At 36.6% G+C, this 24,567-nt stretch overlaps 1 protein-coding gene across 1 annotated transcript in view; it reads left to right on the forward strand.

The window, feature by feature from the left end:
• The window catches only part of LAMA4 (laminin subunit alpha 4), a 99,604-nt gene that overhangs the window by 28,571 nt on the left and 46,466 nt on the right, over nucleotides 1-24,567 (forward strand). Inside the window, exons 2-7 of the mRNA XM_070953251.1 lie at nucleotides 114-215; nucleotides 4,528-4,652; nucleotides 12,527-12,607; nucleotides 14,156-14,370; nucleotides 19,583-19,678; nucleotides 24,024-24,175. Of these exons, the coding sequence (XP_070809352.1) occupies nucleotides 114-215; nucleotides 4,528-4,652; nucleotides 12,527-12,607; nucleotides 14,156-14,370; nucleotides 19,583-19,678; nucleotides 24,024-24,175 (771 nt within the window). The remainder of the gene's footprint in view (nucleotides 1-113; nucleotides 216-4,527; nucleotides 4,653-12,526; nucleotides 12,608-14,155; nucleotides 14,371-19,582; nucleotides 19,679-24,023; nucleotides 24,176-24,567) is intronic.

The raw sequence follows: 24,567 nt of genomic DNA on the forward strand, positions 1-24,567 counted from the left end.
AGTTATAGCTACATGCTAGCTAGGCAATATATAGGTTGTAAAAAACAAAAACAAAATTAACCTGGGAAAATATAGTCAATTACATGTTTTCCCCCCTTGGATTTTTCTTGCAGAAATGTCAAGAAGGGTTTTATCGCACCATTTCGGGCAACTGCAGCCCCTGCCACTGCAATAACAATGCCTACAAGTGTCTTGATGGATCTGGTATTTGTGTGGTAGGTAATCTCTCTTGCTTTACAATGTCTGTGAATGCCTTTGTCCTCATAAGTGGTTGTTCTTATGATTCCTGTCATGTGAAGTCAGATATTCTCTGAATTCTGTAAGCTTGCTTTTCTGTCCTCTAGGTTGTTTTTTTTTAAAAGAGATTTAGTTGTTGAATTTTTATGCTGTCCATCTCACTACCGAATGATTCTGGTTGGCTAGGAGCTTGCCCTGGGCTTTGCTTCACTGCTGAAATGCTAGCTCACATATGAATGATGGCCTTTTGAAGACCACAAGCGTACCATGAATGACTTATTGCGTATCCTCTATGTATATGTCAGATGTCAGTACTCAATATGCAATGATGTCATTTGTGTGATGATCATCTCTACAAGGTTTATTTGGTGCCATCACATTTTGCTGCAAACACCATGGATTGTACTCCACAATTTTTGTATTGGACAAAATGTCTCCACAGCTTGAACTAAATATTCAGCTGACAAAGCAGCTAACAAGAAAGCCAAATAAGAATATAATAATTTCATTATCTAGTGTTTTTACAAGTCTGAAGCTACAATCTTGTATGCACTTACTTGGGAGTGATTCCCATACCATTCAGTGGAGCTTGTATGCATAAGAATGAGTTACACAGATTTCCTGTATTTGTTTGCAGTATTTATGTCATCCACTAAGGTTCTAAAGATTTAAATTTTCTACTCACTTAGCGGAGAAAACTACATTTTATTCAATGCAATCCTAAATATACTAACACAAGAATAAGCTTTGAATTCAGACAACTTAACTTGAGCAAACATATAGGCAGAAAGAAATCTGAAGCAAGAATGCACCAATTAAACAACAAAAGTGTCCCGTCAAACCACTTCATAGAAAATAACCAAAATGCTAACAAATAGGTTAGGGATAATTTTGTGTTCAAAAATGTTCTGAATAATTTTGTATGCCATTAAGCAGTCTCACATCTAGCCCTGTGAGGCTGGCAGCTATAGGAATCAAGAAATACTTGTATTTTTGGAATTAGATTTATTAATAGTAGGATAATGCAACAGACTCTTGAAAGCCTACTGAACTAACAATTCTACACTAACTTAGAGCTAGTGTACCTAGAGTGGAATTGCTCTGAATCGCCTTATCAGCCTTCCTTCCTCTCTCTGCCGGCTCTGGAATACTCTTCTGCAATAATCTTATTTCGCCCCTAACTGAAGAAGCAACATGTCCAAGGCCTATTAGGCATTCCAACAGACATTAAGCTATAATTTATTCTATCATACATAGGTAAATCAAAAAATTAAAATACTAATTTAATCCGAACTAAAAACAAAAGAACAAAAAGAGTGTAAATATTTATTAATTACTTTCCACATTAAGTGTGAACTGTGGAGTCCTTGGAGTATTCTGATGTTGTTTGTTTGTTTGCAGAGTTTCATTACCCAAGAAAATAACAAATCATAAGTGTGAACTGTACGGTTATATTCATCTCTTGCACTCTAAACATTCAATTACATTTGATTACTGCTAAAGTAAAAGGTAGCTACTTTAGGAATCAAAATTAGGAATCAAAAATTAGGTTTTTGTTGAAGTCCCTGAAGCTCTGGGTTACCTCTGGAAGTAGTCCACGTTTAATCAAGATTGAGCCAGCAAATTTAGGAAAGGTTTAGTTAATTTTTGAAAAATTTAGTTAGTTCAGTTTATTTAGTTATAATTTAGGCGATTTCAGTGCTTATGAAAAATTCAAGGCATTGTTTAGCTAAGTCACAATTTGAAAATTTTGGGAAATTTTGCCATTTACTAGGCGATTATTACCATCATTTCCCTTTCCAGATGGGCAAACTCTTATTCTTTGCACAGTAAGCTTAATTTTTTCAGAAAAAAGTCCAGCTACTGCCTTTAGGAGCGGGGGGAAAAAGGGCAGATGTAAACATTCTCCCAGAATTAAACCAGCATTGTCATGGATTTAAAAAGACTTATAAGGAATGAGACAACTGCTTAAGTCAACTTATCCTTGGCTAGTTTTTTGGGTTTTTTTAATCATTTTTATGGTCTCTGTAAAAGTTTATGGCTTCATTTCCTCTGCTTCTTTAAGCAGCACTTAGCAGTGAACCTGATCATAACCTTAACCTTTATAGCCCCTATTAAAAAAATGTCTGGGTTGATATTCACTGGCCACATAAGCAGTGTGCACCAGACCCTTGCCAACCACTCGTGCTTCAAAAAGTCTGCAAATTGGAAACAGCGGAATTAAGAAATGTGCAACATAAGATGTAAAGATATTATTGAGCCTTATTTGTTATTCAGATATACAGTAACACTTTTTATATATGTATTGCAGTTAAAGGCTGGGCTGGAGTGTGATGTATCCAGCTGTGAAATGATGCTTAATATCTAGAAACAGAGAAAGCATCATCAGAAAATAAACCATGCCTGCTTAAATGGCTCAGATTTTCTGTAATCTTTGTGTAGATGCCCACAGAGAGTTGCCCAATCTAAATTAATGGCAGCAGTGACATGTCTCATCCAGTAGTGGGTTGTCCCCGGTTTGCACTGGTTCTATAGAACCAGTAGTAAAACCGGCGGGAGGCTCCACCCACTGAACCTGATGTCATCAAAACACTTCTGCGCATGTGCAGAAGCTTCTGTATTTGTGCAGAAGAGCATGTGTACACCACAAGCGAAGCGAGCACGTGCAGCCCCGTTGCGAACCAGTAGTAAAGGTAAGTAGAACCCACCCCTGGTCTCATCCTTTTCTGGCCCAAGCAGGGGTAAAATGTATCTTTTCAAGACACAGGAAAAATACTTGTATCACCGTTCAAATCAGGATGAAACATTCAAAATGGCATTAATCAGAATGGCTGTTTGTTCCAATCTTGTAACAAACCCTTCATGCACAAGTGGTTTTCTTTTTTCAAAAACGGAACAGTCAAAATGACTTGAAATGGTTCTCAAACAATTTTGATTGTATACTCAAAATAGGATATAATGTACAATCCCTAATATTTCTCTTTGCATTCTTGATGCCATTTTGGAAGATAGCGGCATAGAAATACCATAAAACAAATAAATATTTTGCTTCTTTGGCAAATGTTGCATAAATTGGAGAAATCAGCCATCTCTGCATTCAGAACAAACTGCTATTTTGAAATGCTCGGTATATTTCCATATTTTCTCTTTTAAACTGTCTTTGCATCGAATTCCCAAAATTGGGAGGAAGGGAAATTTCTAAAAGAAAAACTATGGGGGAAAAAAATGATCCTCACACAGTTAGGTTCAAATATCATATGTAGGCAATCTTTGCCCAGAGGCTGACATTTTAAAACTGCACTCCTTTCTGTACATTTTAAAAAAATAAACTTTATTTCTGTATGTTGACAAAAAGATAAGAAAAGGGTGTTTTGCATTTCAACAAACAAGAATGAAATATGATAAACAAAAACCCTGCAAAAGCCACAAAGAAAGCATTTTTACAACAAACTAAATGAAACCATCTTCTTGGAAGGATTGAAATATGGGAGATTGCAGTCTTTCTTTTGTTCTATTTCTCTGTAGTCACTTTTCTAAAGTAACCTGTCATATGTCAGTATGTCAGAGAACCCAAGTCTCTGAATAAAGTGAAGTGGAAGCATTTTTTTTCCTCTGTATCTAATCTGTGACTTTCTTCATGAGCCTTTCTTCAATCATTAACTTATAAGAATTGGAACCATTCCTTATACCCGTATGGATGCTCTTGGAAATTAATTGATAATTACAGGTTAGCCAGCATGTTCATCGGTAAACTGATTCCAAGCAGGCATCAAGAAATGAATCCTTTAATAATATAGATCTCGCTGTGAGCAATGATGATTGGGCTGGTGGTGGAATGGTTTAGAACAGGGGTGTCAAATTGGCGGCCAGATGCATCACACGCAGACCACGCCCACCCCAGCTCTGCAAAGGGAAAAAACATCGCGAAAAGTCACGTGATGGCAATGTGACACCCCTTGTGACGAGTTTGACACCCGTGATTTAGAACAAGAAAGGACTGCACTGAGCAGCTCTGGGCAGGCTGCAGAAATATGCCTTCCAAAATTATATCTCTAGCAAACTATTTGGTTTGGTGCTTTGTTAGCAAGCCTGACATGTTCAGCTTCAAAAGTCCAAATACAATTCTAAAATCTTATTTTTATCTGTCAATAAACACCAGATCACCACATCAACACCAAGGTTTCTCACACTGATTGCCAAGAGTGTTCACTTCAATAATTTCTAGGTTGCCTGAATAAGAAATAAGAAATTACGTGTTTGTGTTCCTTTTCTCTCTTTCTCATATTACAGGACTGCCAAAGAAACACAACTGGAGACCACTGTGACCGATGTCCGGAAGGCTACCTGAGTGATGTGACCAGAGGAGCACCCAGCTTCTGCCAACCTTGCCCTTGTCCCTTGCCTCTGGTGGCCAAGTAGGCAAACTAATATTTATGTTCAAATGATGTTAGTTATTATAGCCATCCCTCCTGCTGCTGGAAAAAATACCCATGGCCCAACTTCATTGCGCTTTAATCTACCTAGAAAAATTATGTTAGTATGTGTTGCCTGATATTGCAGACATTATACTTAATCTTTTTTTTTTCTTTTATTCTGTGATCTACCTTGTGTGTGCAAGCCTGAGCCCCTTTGGGTCAGTTTTGATTCCTAAAGTGGTTTGCCATTGCTTGTTTCTTAGGGCTGAGGGAAAGTGATTGGCCCAAAGTCATCAGTTGGTTTTGCGTCTAAGGCTGTATTAGAACTCATAGTCTCCTATTGTCTAGCCTGATGCCTTAACCACTGCACAAAACTGGAGGGAAAGAATTTATAGTACAAATATGCCTTGAAAAAGAAGTATTTCTTTCTTTCAAGGAACTGTTTTAATTTTCTGGTTGGGAGCAAATTTGGGTACAGATGCTTTCAGGCAAATATGCCTCAAATCTTCAGAAAAGGCTTTTCAGATATATTACAAAACGTGACAGCAATCCAGATTAATAGAAATGTTAAGGAAGTTTACATATGTAAATGTGATATATCCAGCCAAAGTATTCAGTACTCTTAATGAAATCCATAAGAGCCCAGCATTATGAGGAATGAATGGAAACCCTACACTTATATTCAACTAAATAATCCATGATGCCTGGGTCATCGTTTCGGAGAGATTTTGTTACCAGATTCCTCAATGCCTTCAAGAGTGTCATAGCTTCTAAAGAACTTGACAAGTTCTTAAAAATTCAGGGATGTACTGTATTCAGAGATGGATCTGCCTTCAAAGTAGCCCATGTTGAACTGTATAGCACAATCAAACATCAGGAATTGACCACAGGAAATGTTTTATGACATTTTGTATTATGTCATAAAATGCTGTATGATCATTTTTGTCATAAAATATTTTACAACATTTCCCTAATTCCAATTCCATGGGAATTATGGGTCCTGGAATGGGGCACATTCTATAAGTTAAACCATTTAAAATATCTCAGTTCAAAAAGTGTTACTCTATGATGCACCATTTCACCCAGTTAAAGGTTACAGATACGAGACTTTTACTAATATATAGATAACATAGAATTCATGGTCATTTATCTGGCACAAACTCTGAATAGTTCTAAGATCCTAATATATTGTCACCTCTTATCCTTACAATTTCCATTTCAGTAGCAGCCTGAATTCATACAATTTTTGTAACCTTTAAGCTGACAGACTGCACGGATGGTCTATTAGTCTTGCTTCCAAGGCATTTATTACTTTTTTCTTCCATGAATTCATACATATTGCTTACATTGCAAAAATACATTGTGGAAGACAGATGTTGAAACTGTAAAAGATCAAGTTTTAAAAAAAATCCTTTCCTTCTTCTTTCCCTTTGGTAGATATGTTATGGTACAATTAACTATATGATTTTTTAAAAGGTTTCAGTTTACAGTGCTGTATGCCTAATGTGGATAATGGGTTGGGTTAGTAACATTTGGGATGTGTTCCAAAGGGTGGAGATAAGGCCATTTGGTTTGTCTCTTAGATTTAAAAATTTTATAACAAGGATACGTAAAAGATGAACCAAAAAAAAAAAAAAAGAAAACATTGATAAAACAGGAAAAAACTGTATACAAAATCTATGGGAAACAATTACATTTACTCAGCTAGGTTTATGAGAATGCCTTTAGATGAAAAGTAGTCTTTCTTAAGAGTGTGCCCTACATATTCATAGAAGGTCACCTGAGATGACAAAAGGTACAGTATCTCCCCATACACATGTTACCTGTATTCACTCACAAATCTATGAAATGCATCTCCTCCCCCAATACACATGAACTGTTGAAATACCCCTGTAGAAAAACACTTATGGCAAACTGAATTGACCTTGAAGAGCAACAAGATTGGAGAAGATTTAGTCAGGGAGCTGTGGCCCAGTAAATCAGATTTTTTATTCACTGACCATATCTCAGAGACATATGGCTAGCATACTGACCTAGTAGGAAGAGATAAATGATGTCACATGAACAGGTTTACCTAAATCAGTCCAGTATTACACTGTAATGTCCACCATGTCTGCCTTTTTCAGTGTTTTGCCTTTGCAATGTAGTGAGTCAAAGGTATATAAACTCAAGTTCTACGTTTCCTTATGTCTGTTCAGCAAAATGCAAAGCTTTGTGGGAGCCCAGTGTAATGTACAGGTAGTCCTTGACTTACAACAGTTCATTTAGTGACCATTCAAAGTTACATGGGCTCTAAAAAAAGTGTCTTAAACCCCTTTTTCATAGTTAAGATCTTTGCAGCATCTGCATGATGATGTGATCAAAATTCAGATGCTTGGCAATTGGTTCACATTTATGACCTTTTTTTTTTTTTTAAATTTGATTTATATGCCGCCCTTCTCCGAAGACTCAGGGCGGCTTACAATGTGCTCAGCAATAGCCTTCATCCTTTTGTATATTTATACAAAGTCAGCTTATTGCCCCCACAAACTGGGTCCTCATTTCACCTACCTTAGAAAGGATGGAAGGCTGAGTCAACCTTGAGCCTTGGAGAGATTCGAACCCTGCAGTAATTGCAGGCAGCTGGACCTTTGCTGTGTCCCAAGGTCATGTGATCACCTTTTGTGACCTTCTGACAAGCAAAGCCAATGGGGAAGCCAGATTAACAACCGGGTTACTAATTTATCAACTGCAGTGATTCACTTAACAACTGTGGCAAGAAAGGTTGTCAAATGAGGCAAAACTCACTTAACAAATGTCTTACTTAAGGCCAGAAATATTGGGCTCGATTGTGCTCATAAGAAGAGGACTACCTGTATTACTAATTGCATGCCACAAAATTATGTCATTTCTTTAAAGTGATGTCATTGCTTTAGGCCGGGGAACCAGTTTTGGTCACAACACAACATAAGCGTTTTACTGAAAAATGTGCAAGATCCTTAAAGTTCCAATAGCTGTTATTATTGGTACAATTTTAGGGAAGCACAGAAACGCTATAGAAAGGAACTTTAGTTGTTGAAAATGTTCCTTTGCCAGAAGACTTTCATCAGTTAAGGAAATTACTCAATGTAAAAATTGATATTCTTTGTGGGGTAGTGGGCAGATCTCCTTTTTAGGAATATCTTCTTAATAAAATTAGAGCCATCATTTTCTCAAATCATCTTTCTCTTCTGTCCCTAAACTTTAAAACATTGAATGGAAAAATGCTTGTTAATCTCTAGTGTATTTGTGCATTAATTAACATTTGTGTCTGTGAAATTATGCAGGTAATTTCATGGACACAAATGTTAATAAATACACTATATGGTAAGATCCTAATGTACTAATATAGCATCAAATAAATTCACTCTGAAGTACTTATATTTTATGATAGCTATGTTTTTCTAGTATGCTTAACAAAAAAACAAAAAAAAGAACATCAGTCTTGGCTTTTCAATCAATGGAGTGCATATTTTGTTTTTCATTAAAAAAAGTTATCCAGTGCAGATATTTACATTTTAAACTGTCTTAGGTTAAGCACCACACCTTCACTACCACCATACACAGATAGGCGCACACACAAATTTAATTTCTTTGGAACCTGACTCACACATATTCTTGTTTGGGGTGCGGGGGGAGATACATCTTTCACAAAGGAATGGCTCTCTGTGTAGATTGTTGACCACAGAAAGGCAGCCACTTACAGGCCCCACTGAATAACGCCACAAAGGCTCCTTCAAGTTGAACTCAATGTCAGCATGCTCTTGGCAACAATATGGAAATGGATTGCCATTGACTTCAAAGATTTTTTTTTCAACTTCCTAGTCTACAGCTCTGGTATACCCCAGTAGTTTCTCATCCTAGGACTAACATGGCTGGATCTGCTTAGCTTTATGAGATCATCCAAAATTAGCTAAATGTTGTCACCTGCTGAGGCTTTTAACTTAAAGTGGACATTTCTCCATTCAGCACTGTTATTTATTCTGATTTCTGACAAGCGTCTTTCTATTTTTTGCAAAGAAATCGCTGGTGCCTTCTGTATAGAAAATGTCCTACTGTTCAACATACATGCATACATGCGCCCTTCCACACCACCCGATATCTAAACCAGAATTTATTCCACTATTGATATGTGTCAGAGGTCATTTTATTCATTCTTAGAAAATAAACTTTTGAATTGCTCAGAATTTTGCAAAATATCCTGCCATCATTTTTAGGATTTCCAATTATTTGCAACCCATTTCACATCTCCCTCAAGGCAAGGAATGTTTCCTAATTTATCTTTCCATCATTGTCATGAAAATTTTGCCAATGAAGCGCAACTGATTTAAAATCTGGTTTACATCTGATCGATCCTATCAAGAGCCATATTCAAAGCTACTGTGCTGTATGTCCCTTTCAAATAAAAGAGCCATTATGTGATTAATACCACCAATAGCCTCCCACCGGCCAGTTCGCTCTCATAGAGAGGGACTCCTCCGGGTGCCGTCAGCCAAACAATGTCGGCTGGCGACCCCTAGGGGGAGAGCCTTCTCTGTGGGGGCACCTACCGTCTGGAATGAGCTCCCCCCGGAGATACGGAGGATCCCGGATCTGCGCACCTTCCGCCGCGCTGTGAAGACCTTTTTATTCCAGCAGGCGGGCTTGGCCTAATCTCTTCCCTTTTAAATATGTAAATTTTAATCTGTTTTTAAATTATTGGGGTGTTTTAATCTGTCTGGGCCAAAATAATTTAATTTGATTTTATCTGGTTTTTAAATTTTTTATGTCTATGTTATTTTATTGTTTGGCTGTTCACCGCCCTGAGTCCTTCGGGAGTAGGGCGGTATACAAATCGAATAAATAAATAAAATAAATAAATAAATAAATAAATAAGGGAAAGGAAACATTCATTGTTGCCTGTCCTTAGAGTAGTTAGAATTTTGGGTGTACATTCTCAATGTATTATTCTCTTTATTTATTATTTTCACTTTGTTCACTTTTTCCTTTTACATTAAAAATGTTTTGTTACAGGAATATAATTCCTTAAAAATTATGGGAAACAAAGGCTTTCTCTTCTGTTTTGCAACAAAGAAACTAGCTAAGACAGAACAAGGATTTATAAAGTCTGACCGAAAATGTATCAAGTTCTTTAAACTGGCAGCTTCATTATTTACACAGTTGTTCTTGGAACTCATCTGTAGGGATTGTGATGGATTTTCTGAGCAGACATGGGGGGTCTGGAAGATTATCTCCATTCATATCGGATAGCTTGGGAATTTGCAGAAGAGTCCTGGGACAACTGAATATCAGTTATTTAAAATGTCAACATATGTGATTTTTTTTTTAATTCCCTAGAAATTTTTTTCAAACTCTCTTACAAAATATACAGAAATACTTCTAGTTTATTATTATATCCAGAACTGGAGTTCTTTTCAATATATATAAGGAATTAACTCTGTATAAAATTGGTAGAGGAGAAAAATACTGCAGGGACGAAACAAAATTGAAATGATGTCACTAAAATGTTAACAGAAGGCAGTGTGCAAGTGCTATTTTTCATAACAATCTCAAACAAGTCTCTCTGACCTTATAAACATCTCCAAACAAGGGAAATAAATGCACTCATGGTAGGTCTAGAGAATAGTGGCTTAGACATGCAGATGCCTTGGTAGTACAGTGGTTTAATGCACCCTGTAATTAACACAGCTGCCTGCAATTTCTGCAGGTTCGAATCTTACCAGGCTCAAGGTTGACTCAGCCTTCCATCCTTTCTAAGGTAGGTTAAATGAGGACCCAGTTTGTGGGGGCAATAAGCTGACTTTGTATAAATATACAAAAGTATGAAGGCTATTGCTTAACGCATTGTAAGCCGCCCTGAGTCTCCGGAGAAGGGCGGCATATAAATCAAATTAAAAAAAAAAATAGAATAGAAGCCAGAATACAGCGTTTTTTATTTACATTTGATTAGCTACTCAGAACAATCCCATCAGAATTCTGTGGAAGCTACGAATTCCATACAGCCAATCCTGCTGGGGTTAGAAGAACTTATTTCTGGCCACCTGATGTGAAGGGATCAGGATTTGAGATTTACCAGCCACCTGTTACAGCATCCATGTTCTATATGTTGGATAGCTAGGTAACCTGGGAAGAAGCTAGATTAATAAATCCTTGCTGTGGGAGAAAAATATATTTATATTATTTCTGTAACCAGCATTTATCTACTCAGTGAGTCTGACAAAATGGACTTTGGCCCATGAAGTTTATGCCACAGGAAATAGATATAAGAGACTGCCTTGATTTGGGTTTTGGAATCCCACCAAAATTTCCCAGGAGGAGATAGAATTGCCAAATATTATTGAACAGGAAAAGCATGTGATTCCCTAATGAATGACACCATCTGTAGCGAATATACTGTATCTTTTGGTTACTAAACAGCACAGTTACTGAATAGTTTTTTTGTGGCTGAGTTTATAAGTTAAAATAGGCCAATATTCAAAAGCTGAATATTTGGGGGGAAATGCACTAAGAAATAAAATATGTAAAATAATGTGTATTAAAGTACATTATTATATTATCAAGGTTGTGTGCAAAGAATATCCAAACCAGACAATAAAAAATAAGATAGTATTGTAATAATGCTTATCATAAAGTTTCCCAGCTAGTTTCCCAATCTTCATTTTAATGGCCAAGAATTTTGGAATTCCGAACATATTGAGAATTTTGGAACTCTGAAAATATTGAGAATTTTGGAACTCTGAAAATATTGAGAATTTTGGAACTCTGAAAATATTGAGAATTTTCAAGATTGGGGGAAGCTAGCTTATAGTATTCAGATATAATTGATATGATGCATTAGTTCTCTACCTAAAATAAAAGAATGCTAAAGTCACACAGAGGTAATTTATTCTTGCATATCATTGAAAAATCGGATGTTGTTTTTCATTTGGTTTTCTCTGGATTTCTCTAATGCATTCGTAATTCCAGAGATCCAATATTTGTGCATTCCAAGACAGCAGCTGTGGCAAGGACTGATACAGCTGCAAAAATTGATCTCTGTTCTCTTTTCCTTACTTTCCTGGGGGGTGGGAGGGGAAGAGTAGAACAAAGTGTTATTTCCCAGCCATATTTGCTCCCTCCCCTTCCCTTTTCAACATTTTTATTAATTTGCCCACTGAAGAGTTCTTACAGCCTGGAAGCTTGCATCGCTTTATCTTTGCTCTAATAAAAGAACTTGTCTCAAATAGATTTCAGTTAAAAGAACATTTTCAGATTGTAGGTTGAGTTAATTTTGCTTTCTTTTTTTAATACTCTTACAAAGGCTGCACAGCAGGCAATTGCCTACGGTTTGAATCTAATTAACTTCAATGGAATCTGAATGAATTATGTTGTAAGGGTTCTAAGAGGTTCGTGTATATGTTATAAACCACTTGGCATTTTTGGTAGCAATAATTCTCCTTCAAAGCAACCAAGAACTGAAATGAAGGAAATGCAGAGCTTGAACATATGTATTCATACTAAAACCATTTGGAAATAAATATGATTTTTCTTTGTTCCTCTCCTATCGACAACCAGCATAAATAACAGCTACTTCATTTATTAATTATATTATTTGGAAACTAGGATTCCCACTTTGAAGTCATTCAAAACTGGCTAGTGAGGTCATTGTTTATCTTACCTTCTTGTGACCTCTATTTTATCTCCTAGGAGTAGCTAAACCTTAGATCTGGATGAGTATCTAAATGTGTATTCCCACATTTGGTGGTAAATGTACAAAGATTTTAAGCGTAAACCCATTGTGGTTCTGTATTGTACAGGTTACATCCATGAGTGTGTGAATAATCATCTCTAATAATGACTTTTTAATATACTTTTAGCTTTGGAGTCTCCTGTTACAGAAAAAATGGAGTGGTGCGCTGTAAATGCAAAGAACGTTATGCAGGGTCAAACTGCGAAAGGTATGGACATGTTTTAAGAATTATAAATCCCAGTTTTGATTATTACAGTATATATACGATTTAACAGGTGAACTTACTTCTCATCCCCACACGTAAATGAAGCGGGAAAAATCAATAAGTGTTCATATACTACAATAATAAAAGAGGAAAAAATGGTGGACCTCACTGTTACACACTCACATGTTGTTGTGCATGTAATTTAGTTTACCAAAGACTAACATTGGCATCTCAAATGCCTGCTCTGTAGAATACCTTGAGGAATAATGTTAACTAATAATGTTAACTAATTTGTTTCAAGTTAGCAATGCAGTTGCTTTACTTCTCCATTCCTAGCTCCGACCGAAAGTATTGAAATGATTGTCAATTAATTCAGTTCCCTCATTAAAGAGGTGCTCTTACACACACATGAGTGTTAAGAATAATGTAAGAATGAACTCACATTCATATGCAACTCACAAGTGTACAAAGTACCCATCACACTTTGGCTGCATGAAGTGCCCCCATCATATATCCATCTGTACTGAAGACAGGAAAGGAAGAGAAGCATAGGATAGGTTATATGAATCAAATGAATGGGAACGGGAATTCACATGAATGGAAGGAACAACCTATAAAAACAAAAAAGCTTGCATAGAACAGTTAGATTTTTGCATCTGGGAGCTGCACTTCCATTATCTTTTTTTTTTTTTAAGTTAAGGCCATAGGGAGCCAGGCCATCATGCTGATATCATGAGGCTGTTAGAGTGGTGGGATTTGAGGACATTTTCACTCTATAGTGGAAGTGTTGAAGTATATTAAATCTATTAGAGGTCAAAGCAGTTTCAGGCATTTCCAGGGCAGTAATTGCTAGAAAAAAAGAAATGGATCACTTATGGGTCTACTTTTGCATCCCTGATGACTATATGAGCAGGCTCTCTTTGATTTGGGTAGTTCTCGTGGAATGACTGAATGCAAACATTTGTCCAGGATCAAAACAAGTCATTGGAATGAATCTAAATGAATTCAGTTCCCTCATTAAAAAGAGATGCTCTTACATACATATGAGCATTAAGAATTATGTAAGAATGAACCGCATTTCAGCTGATTTCCCATTGAAAGGACAAGCAGCACCCAATGGCCCCAGGAAACAATGGGGTTTTTTTAAAAAAAATTCTTTTCAAATCTCTTCAACACCTGTGTCTAAAAATTGAAGAATATATCAAGCGGATGAAATGTGAAAATTATATTACAGCATGACCTTTTGGCATGGTTTTTTTATAATTTATTTTCCTCACCAAACTGCTATTTCAAAGATATTAACAGCTGGAAAGGTAACATTTAATGAAATATATTGGTGTTAGATAAGTGTAGGGCAGCAATGTAAATTTCAACCTTGGAACTCTGGAGATCAGAGCAATAGATCGGATTTCTGGGGGCAGAAGTGCTCCAAGTTCCTACCTTGTTGTTGATTTATTCCGCCCCCCCCCCCCCCCGGAATGCCAGCAGGCCAAAAGATCTAAAAGATATGTGTATTACTAATTGTATTGTATTTTTGTATTTTCACTCCAGATGTGCTCCAGGTTATTATGGAAACCCTTTGGTGATTGGCAGTACTTGCAAAAAATGTGATTGCAGTGGCAATTCGGATCCTAACTTGATCGTTGAGGATTGTGATGAAGTGACAGGCCAGTGTCGCAACTGCATGCGTAGTACCACAGGATTCAATTGTGAACTCTGTGCTCCCGGTTATTATGGGGATGCTAGAAGAGCCAAAAAATGCACAGGTACTACATGTTGTAAAATATTTGATTTGTTCCATGGATTTGCATGAAAAATTGATCCTCTGTTGACCATTTATTTATATTTCATATTTCTAAACCACCCATCTCCCTTGGAAATATTTTACTTTGGGTGAGTTTATAGCAAACAAGAACAGATTTTATGGATGCATAAAATAAAGTTGGGAATATAAACATAAAAAACCAGAAACAAAATAACAGCTGGAAGGGACCTTGAAGATCTTCTAATCCAACCTTTTGCTCAAGCAGGAAACCCTATACTCGTGATGGCGAACCTATGGCACGCGTGCCACAGGTGGCACACGGAGCCATATCTGTGGGCATGCGAGCGTTGCCCTAGCTCAGCTCCAGAGTGCATGTGTGCGTTGGCCAGCTGATTTTCAGGCTTTCTGGTCCTACTGGAAGTCGGGAAATGGGCCATTTCCAGCCTCCAGAGGGCCTCCAGGAGGTGTGGGGAAGGCCATTTTCATCCTCCCCAGGCTCCAAGAAAGCCTCTGGAGCCTGGGGAGGGCAAAAAAAGGGCCTGGGGTGGAGCACATTGAATTATGGGTGTGGGCACGTACACGTGCAACCCCCCCCCCTCACACACTCCCCCCACTTTTGGCACGCGACGGCAAAAAGGTTAGCCATCACTGCCCTATACCATTTCAGACAAATGCTTGTCCAGTCTCTTCTTAAAAAGCTCCAGTGTTGGAGAAACATTGCTAAGGACATTTCCACTAAACTCAGACCTTTCGTTTAAATATCATATAACTTATAACTAAAGATATACTTGCTATTGCTCTGAAAATTATTTCAGAGGGAATCTGGCTTCTTTGTGCCTTTACAGTAAGGCAGATTAATATACTGGCATTATTATTCATAAAGGATATCTGTCTGCTTTGCAGTAGTGTATTAATCATCCAATGTACACAGTAAAAACCAATCCAGCCTAGGGACTAAGCTAATTTTAGAAGCATAATAAGACAAAAGTGCCCAAAAAAATTTAATGTATTCCAAAAATGAATCCTTTAGAAGTCCAACATTTAAAAATTGCACAAGCTATTCTGGTTTTTTTATCTTGAAAGTAATAAATAATTTAGCCTTTCAAGCAGTATAAAGTTTAAAAAGGACCTTTATATTATATTCATGATAACAGTCTGTTGACTGAGATAATAATTATATACATTTAGGAATTTTGTTCACTTTCTCTATAGGTGTTAGGTAGGCTTATTTCTCATCTGTAGTATTTTGAATAATCCAACATTATAGAGAAATATAGCCAGTTTTATTTTTAGAATTCAGAGATTAAAAAGTAGGTATGAAAAATAATGCATGAATTTTTTATCAGTGTGATAGGGTTAGAGCATAGAAATTGTAAATTAGCAAGTATCTAATGGGAAATCACAGATATTCTATTAACATGATTATGCAAATGAGCCCATTACCAAAATAGCATTATTTTGTAAATGTAAGAGCAAAGACATTCAAAATCGCAAGACTGTTACTTTTTGTATGTCAGAAACTTCCTCAGAGTTGTTATGCTGCAAACTTATATGTTTCACACATAAATTATTTAGGTCATGATTTAAAAAAAAAAAAACATTTATTGTTCAATTGCAATAATTGTTTCTGGAATTATTTTCTGATTTATTGCATATATTTTCCCCAAACCTATATTGCTTGTTTTATAGAAAGACAACTACCAAATGTCACAATGCCTTGGGTCTTAAAATAACAGAATTTGTAAGGTAGTACATGAATGCAGCCTTAAATTCACTGAGATCTCTGCACAACCATAGAGTCACATTCTATATAGATATTTAAAAAGGATGTACATACAATGAACCCAGGGGTGAAATGCTCCTGGTTTGGACCGGATTGCCTGATCCGGTAGCGATGGCGGTGGGTGGTTTGGAGAACCGGTAGCAAAAATCCCTGCGCCCCCCCCCACCATGCCCAGCTGAGCCGCGTGATCATCAGAGGCTTTTTTTTTTTTACTTTTCAAAGCATTTTTTCTACAATCTTTCCGACGAAAAAATGTTTTTAACAGTAAAAAAAAAAGCCTCTGATGATCACGCGGCTCAGCTGGGATCATCAGAGGCTTTTCAAAGCATTTTTTTTCTGCAACCTCTTGGCCGAAGAGGTGATTAAAAAATGCTTTGAAAAGTCTCTGATAATCCCAGCTGAGTTCCTGATCGGCAGAAAGATATTTTTTAAAAAGCCTCTCTGATGATCCCAGCTGAGTTGCCTGTTCAGCAGAGGCTTTTCAAAGCATTAGAAAAAATGCTTTGAAAAGTAAAAAAAAAAAAAAAATTGGCCACGCCCACCCAGTCACATTACCCCCACCACCAAGCCACGCCCACAGAACTGGTAGTAACAAATTTTACATTTCACCCCTGAATGAACCTCTTTGATCAAGCAAGGCAATTAAATACAATCATCCAAATAACTAAAACGTTATTAAGATATACAAAGGGATGAAGAACCAGTTTGGTGTGCTGGTTAAGGCACCAGGCTAGAAACTGGGAGACCCTGAGTTTTAGTCCCACCTTAGACTCAAAGCCAATTGAGTTACCTCCCCATCTCCCAGCCCTAAGAAGGAGACAATGACAAACCACTTCCAAAAATATCTTGTCAAGAAAACTGCAGGTCTAGTCCAGACAGTTAACCAGAAATTAACACTGACTACAATGCTTCTTCCCTCCCCACAAAATTCCAAGAGGGATAGTACATACTGAATTTGTATACTAAAATAAGATTTATTAAATAAGATTTAAACCATATTATATTGTGATTAATGCTTGCCCAAACATTTTCTTATTTTGATCAACTATCAGTCAGCTATTTTTCTAAATCTACTGGCTTTGGATTATATCATTTGAGGGAAGGGAAAGCATATCTTGGCCCCATAATATAAAATCCGAGATGTAGCTTTGCTTCTAATGCCAGAATATTGATTGAATTCGGGCTTAGGACATAGAATGTCTGGTCTCTCTAATACAAGAATATGAATAAACATTCAGAATCATAACTATTATGTTACAATTTTTGATTTATTGTGTAAGATTTTTTTAAAAAAAAATATAAAACTAGTTTTATTGCAACTTTTACATGGTGCTGCATTTTCATATAGAAAAATGAATAATAGATTAGGGTTCGTTCATATATACGTGGGTAGCAACATAATGAACATTTCTAAAAAAAATAGAGGAGCTTTGTGAAGGGAAGCACTAGCAGCTTGGACTCTTTTTCTCCCAGTGAGCCTCTTTCTGTATTTACAGGAATCAAACAATATAAATTCTGTTTGCCTCTTTTTCTGCATATATATATACATACATACATACATACATACATACATACATACATACATACATATACAGGTGAAACTCGAAAAATTAGAATATCGTGCAAAAGTTCATTTATTTCAGTAATGCAACTTAAAAGGTGAAACTAATACATGAGATAGACTCATTACACGCAAAGCAAGATAGTTCAAGCCTTGATTTGTCATACTTTTGATGATTATGGTTTACAGCTCATGAAAACCCCAAATTCACAATCTCAGAAAATTAGAATATTGTGAAAAGCTTCAATATTGTAGGCTCAAAGTGTCCCACTCTAATCAGCTAATTAAGCCATAACACCTGCAAAGGGCTCCTGAGCCTTTAAATGGTCTCTCAGTTTGGTTCAGTAGGAATCACAATCATGGGAAAGACTGCTGACCTGACAGTTGTGCAGAAAACCATCATTGACACCCTCCATAAGGAGGGAAAGCCTCAAAAGGTAATTGCAAAAGAAGTTGGATGTTCCCAAAGTGCTGTATCAAAGCACATTAAAGTTATGTGGAAGGGAAAAGTGTGGAAGAAAAAGGTGCACAAGCAGCAGGGATGACCGCAGCTTGGAGAGGATTGTCAGGAAAAGGCCATTCAAAAGTGTTGGGGACTTTCACAAGGAGTGGACTGAGGCTGGAGTCAGTGCATCAAGAGCCACCATACACAGACGGATCCTGGACATGGGCTTCAAATGTCGTATTTCTCTTGTCAAGCCTCTCCTGAACAACAAACAACGTCGGAAGCGTCTTACCTGGGCTAAAGAAAAAAAGAACTGGTCTGTTGCTCAATGGTCCAAAATCCTCTTTTCTGATGAGAGCAATTTTTGCATCTCATTTGGAAACCAAGGACCCAGAGTCTGGAGGAAGAATGGAGATGCTTGAAGTCCAGTGTGAAGTTTCCACAGTCTGTGTTGATTTGCAGAGTCATGTCATCTGCTGGTATTGGTCCACTGTGCTTCATTAAGTCCAGGGTCAACGCAGCCATCTACCAGGAGATTTTGGAACACTTCATGCTTCCTTCCGCAGACAAGCTTTATGGGGATGCTGACTTCATTTTCCAGCAGGACTTGGCACCTGCCCACACTACCAAAAGTACCAAAACCTGGTTCAATGACCATAGGATTACTGTGTTTGATTGGCCAGCAAACTCGCCTGACCTGAACCCCATACAGAATCTATGGGGTATTGCCAAGAGAAAGATGAGAGACATGAGACCGAACAATGCAGAAGAGCTGAAGGCCACTATTGAAGCATCCTGGTCTTTCATAACACCTCAGCAGTGCCACAGGCTGATAGCATCCATGCCATGCCGCATTGAGGCAGTAATTGATGCAAAAGGGGCCCAAACCAAGTACTGACTACATATGCATGCTTATACTTTTCAGAGGTCCTATATTGTTCTATGTACAATCCTTGTTTTATTGATTTCATGTAATATTCTAATTTTCTGAGATAGTGAATTTGGGGTTTTCATGAGCTGTAAGCCATAATCATCACAATTATGACAAATCAAGGCTTGAACTATCTCGCTTTGCATGTAATGAGACTATCTCATATATTAGTTTCACCTTTTAAGTTGCATTACTGAAATAAATGAACTTTTGCACGATATTCTAGTTTTTCGAGTTTCACCTGTATATGCAGAAAAAGAGGCAAACAGAATTTATATTGTTTGATTCCATATATATATGGAAGGGGAGAATTACTTTCAGTCTTGCAAGATTCTATTAATGTACACACACACACACACACAAAAGAAAGAGCTAGTACTTCTTATCTAGACTACGTCAGAGAGCTCACAATAACAGTATGAAATAATTATTTACTTGCATGCTTATCATTTTAAACAGCTGCATACTAATAAATTGACCTGTCTTTTCCCAGCATGCAACTGTGGAGGAGCACCTTGTGATCATCGAACAGGACAATGCCTCGGAGAACCTCCAATGCCTGCTCCAGTCACAGATTGCCCAGATATCAGTAAGAAGAGCAGGGATGTTTTTGTTGCTACATTCGATCCTTCTTCCCCATGCTTACATCTCCAAATTATACATAGTCTGTGTTCCTTTGGCTACAAACATTTTCTTTTATTGATTTGTCCATTTTCTTTGCCAATGATGGCCATCCTTCAACATATTTAGGAATAAAGAATTCCATTGGGGGAATACTTTGGATTTTTGGCCATATATTAATAAAGTAACTAGATAAAAGTTCCAAATTCAGTCTTGATTACTAGCCAACTTCAGCCCCAGATCTTTCTTTAGTGAAATTAAGCTTCTTCTTGTTGTTAGCTGCGAAGTCGTGTCCGACCCATCATGACCCCATGGACAATGTTCCTCCAGACCTTCCTGTCCTCTACCATCCTCTGGAGTCCATTTAAGCTCACACCTATTGCTTCAGTGACTCCATCCAACCATTGCATTCTCTATCGACCTCTTCCTCTTTTGCCCTCAATCTTTCCCAGCATTAGGCTCTTCTTCAGTGAGTCCTTCCTTCTCATTAGGTGGTCAAAATATTAAATTAAGCTACAGATAGGTTATTAAACAGGGACCAATGTCTTTTCTTCTGTGTATCACTGTTCACAGAGATAAAGGGTTTAAATAAAATCTGTCTAGTATCCCGTTAAAAATAAATCCATTTATATTTGGAAAATTGCTGATTAATAGTCATATGAGTTTTGTTTCCTTTTTTTTTTTTTGTATTCTAGAATAGTTGCTTTCTTTTGCTTTTAATTAATTCTTCCACTTAAGTGTTAATTTTTCTCTTGCTGTCCTGCAATATGGCATTTCCTATAGTTTCCTAATTATATGTTGTACTTGTTAGATAAGGCAGTAGGTGTTTCACTTTGAGAACACTGTATACAAGGTTATTGTTTTTTTGTGAATTTAAAGCAAACTAGAAGTGTGAAAAAAATTTGGTTCAGTATTATATATATATTTTTTTTTATTGAAAAAGTTTTCAAATACAAATTTTTTCCCACATTTTTCTCTCCCCCTCCTCCCTAACCCCCCCTCACCACCCATCCCCCCGTGACTTCTTCACAACAAAAACCTAATTCATAACAGATTATATAATATTTTACCATCCCCTTACTCCCTCCTCTAAATACTGACCCTTACTTACTAATAATATTATTAATATTATTACTTCCCCCTTTTACCATACATTTCAAAATATCATTCTACTATAACATTGCATAATAACTTCTAATTTAACATAATAATATTATTATAACTCCCAATTTAACAGTAATCTGCCCTTTTACTCCTCCCCCATACTTATATCTGTATATTAATACATTTCATAACAACCTTCCACTTTAAAACTATATAATAAGTCCTGCTTTAACATTTAATCTTTTGTGTATATTAATATAACATTTCAAAGCAGCCTTCCCCATAAATCCTAATTTAGCATTTATTCAACTCCATCCATTTGCTCCACTCCCATAAATATATCACTTAAGCATCCCTTTTCTTAAACTAAACAATCAGTAAACTAACCTATCTCCACCCACTTTCCTACAAAATTACCATACACAACAATTCTTAATATCTTTAATCTACTGCCCGCCCTACTAAAAAAAAATATTGCATTATATAGAAAAAATCAATAGCTTTAAATTTATAATCCATATAATATCTTCTTTGATGTCTTTCCACTAGATTGTTGAATACATCATCCATATTAGGGTAACATAGCATCCTAGTTGCAACAGATTGTTCAAAATCCTCAGTTATCATCTGCCCCCATCAGTAATAAATCTCCTCATATATATATAAAAAAGGAAAACAACCACCCGAGTGACATTATAATTATATTCCATATAATATCTGTAATTGTGGTTTTCTTCAGGATTATTAATTCCCATCATCATAATGGGTAACAACCAGATCTTCTGCGTGCCCCAGCGTAGCTCTCTTGCCTTATAGCTCAACATAAATATAATACATTTATCAATAAAAAGAAATCCAAAATAGATAATTCCAATCCAACCAATTTAAGGCTCTTTTCACATCCCAAAATTACGGCATTGCAGAGGTCTGTCACTCTCCTCAGGATAATGTTAACCAATACTTCGCCTCAGCTGTCTTTTCATATATTCATTCATTTTTTTAAAAAAAAAAAACTGGCTTTATTTTTGTGAGACCTATTCCTTTTTTTCTTTTCCTTTTGTGGGTTTGATCTCCATCCTAATTTCCTTTCTGCAAGTTGTATATCGACTGATCAATTTTTATTCTGCTTTATGACTTGATCTTGTTGGTTTTGCTTTTGTAACTCATATTTCTTTTCTATCAATTGTATATCAGCTAATTGATTTCCATGCTTGTCTGTGACTTGATGAATCATGATCACGTTAGAATCCGATGCCACTTTTCTTTTATTTGTAGATAATCCAGCTGAGGTGTCTAAAGAATCCGAAGGCAATTTGTTTACAGAAGCCTCTATAATTCGATGTTTTCCCTTTATTTCCAATTCCTTCTGCTTATCCTGTATTATGCATAAAGATGTTGAATTCATTTTCAAAAAATTTTGATAAAATTCTTCCGCTTTTTCAACAGTATTTAATTGATATCTTTCTCCTTGATATCTCAATATAATACCAACTGGAGCATCCCACCTGAATAGAATATTTCTTTTTTTAAGTTCAGTCACCAGAAAACCAAATTTCTTTCTTTCCAATAACATCTTGGGCGGGAGCTCTTTGTATATCCAAATCTTTCTACCAAACCATTGCAAAGTAGAGTTGTAAGAATTTTGCACAATATTATTTCTTATCTCCTTATCTGTAAAATAAATCACCACATCTCTAGGCAATTGCCTTTGCTTTGCAGTCCAGGAATTTATTCTATAAACTCTATCGATCCTTCCTCAGGTTGAACCTTTAAAATCCCAGCCAGAATTTCAGAAGATATTTTCCTTAAATCATCTCTGTTATTTTCCTGCAGTCCTCTCAGTCTAATCGCATATTCAGTGAAATTGTATTGCATCATTAAAACTTCTCTTTCAATCCGTTGTTGTAAATTTTCTGCATTACAAGTCTTTTGATCAGCCTCCATTTTAAGTTTTTCTTCTAAGCTATTATCTTGAGTATTTGTCAAGTCATTTTCAATTTTTTGTATTCTATTGTCCAAATTGTCCTCAATTTCTTCCATTTTGGACTCTAATAAATTAATATTTGCATCCAACTGGATCATAAATTCTGTAAAACCATTAGCCATTTTTATAATCTTTCGTTCCAAAATATCAAACTTTGATTGCACCAATTCTTTAATTTCCTGCTTAAATTTTTCAAAGTTCTGATTCACAGTCTCATCCCTTCTTACAATCTCCTCCAAGAGAAATTCTATTATGTTAAAATCAGGTTTCTGAGACTGGAGATTTAGAACTTGTTCATGTAGTTTGTTAATGGGGGAATTCCCCCCCCCACTGCTTGTTTGTCCGGCTTTATAAGTCTCAATGCCATGTTTCCGCCCAGACAAACTTTTTTTAGAGAAGAAAAGAAAAGCAGAGAGAAAAAAGCTTCTTTCCAGCCAAGATCAATATCAAATCTCCAGGAGAAAAAAAACACAAAAGTGAAGTTTTACCTTCAATTGTAGCCAAGAGTATTTATTCCACTACTTTGTAGTAATAGAAAATGGAAGGACTTTCCCTTTCAGCCCCTTCTCAAGCCTCGGCAGTCGCCATTTTTAAAAATTCTTTTTTCCTTCTTCCCTTCTTGAATAACTTTTATAAAATAAAATACTTGCGATTCAGGATCACAGGTCCAACTCACGTCCTCTTTAATTAATCTGCTAAATTTGTAGGCTTGTTCTTGTCGCCTAGCTCTGCATAAGCAGAGGTCTCCCAAAGCCCCGAGCGGCGGCTAGGGAAATGGGGAGTCTCATCTGCTCCGTCCCCAAAAGTAAAAAAAAAAACTTTTGGGGCTACGCAGAGAGCTCTACCCGCCCTAGCCGGCTCTATCTCCATTTCCTCGTGGAAACAGAGTTTTTTCAAGCCGCCATTCCGTTGTGAAGGCGGCTCTTTACAGGCAATGGGGCTGGCGATCCGAAGGGATCGTCTGGCAGCGACAAGCAGCAAACCGGAAGTCAGTATTATATATTTTGATATAAGGGTTTAATTACTTCAATATTACTGGTAATAACTGTACAACAAGAATCTGAATTTCTTACTTTTAATTCCTTGTACTCTACATCCTTTTGGCATATTTTTCCTAAATGGGGAAAACAAGCAGGAACATTCTTTTACAAAGCAGAAAAGACACTTGAGTTTTGCAGGATTCTAACAAGAATTTTCAACTGTCTGCATTTTCATTTATTGCTAGGCTGCGACAAATGCATTTGGGACTTGACTGATGATATCAGCCTGGCAATCCAATCCATTGAGGAAAGCAAAGAAATTCTGCTAAGCATCTCCACTGGAGTTGCAGCTCACAAACACTTACATGACCTCAATGCTACTACTTTTATCCTCAAGGTACCTAATTTCTTCATTCTTTAATCTCGTCAGAAGAAATCGTTTCCGGAAACAGCTTCTATTCAGAGTTAAAATAAACAGGAGTGGGGAGATTTAGGTAAAATTTGTATGGTGGGAGAAAAGAAGAAATGAAAGCTGGGCCACTACAAAAAAATAATAATAATTCTGTTCCATTTTAAATTTGCTGCTTCCTCGGCTATTATTTGCCATGAGAAATAGAACACATGACAACAGATGATATCTGCAGTGGAATACATAAAAGAGTTACCCAAACATTTTAATGCTTGGGCAAGATGGTCAGGACCTAATTTCCATGGCCACAGAAAAAAAGATCAGAAATAACAAGTACAAATTACAACTACCAAGAGTCATAACAAAAACTCCCTGGCAAT

This window comes from Pituophis catenifer, unplaced genomic scaffold, assembly GCF_029215685.1.
Source record: "Pituophis catenifer annectens isolate HBS135680 unplaced genomic scaffold, rPitCat1.0.hap2 SCAF_1, whole genome shotgun sequence".
In the NCBI taxonomy this organism is placed as follows: domain Eukaryota; kingdom Metazoa; phylum Chordata; class Lepidosauria; order Squamata; family Colubridae; genus Pituophis; species Pituophis catenifer.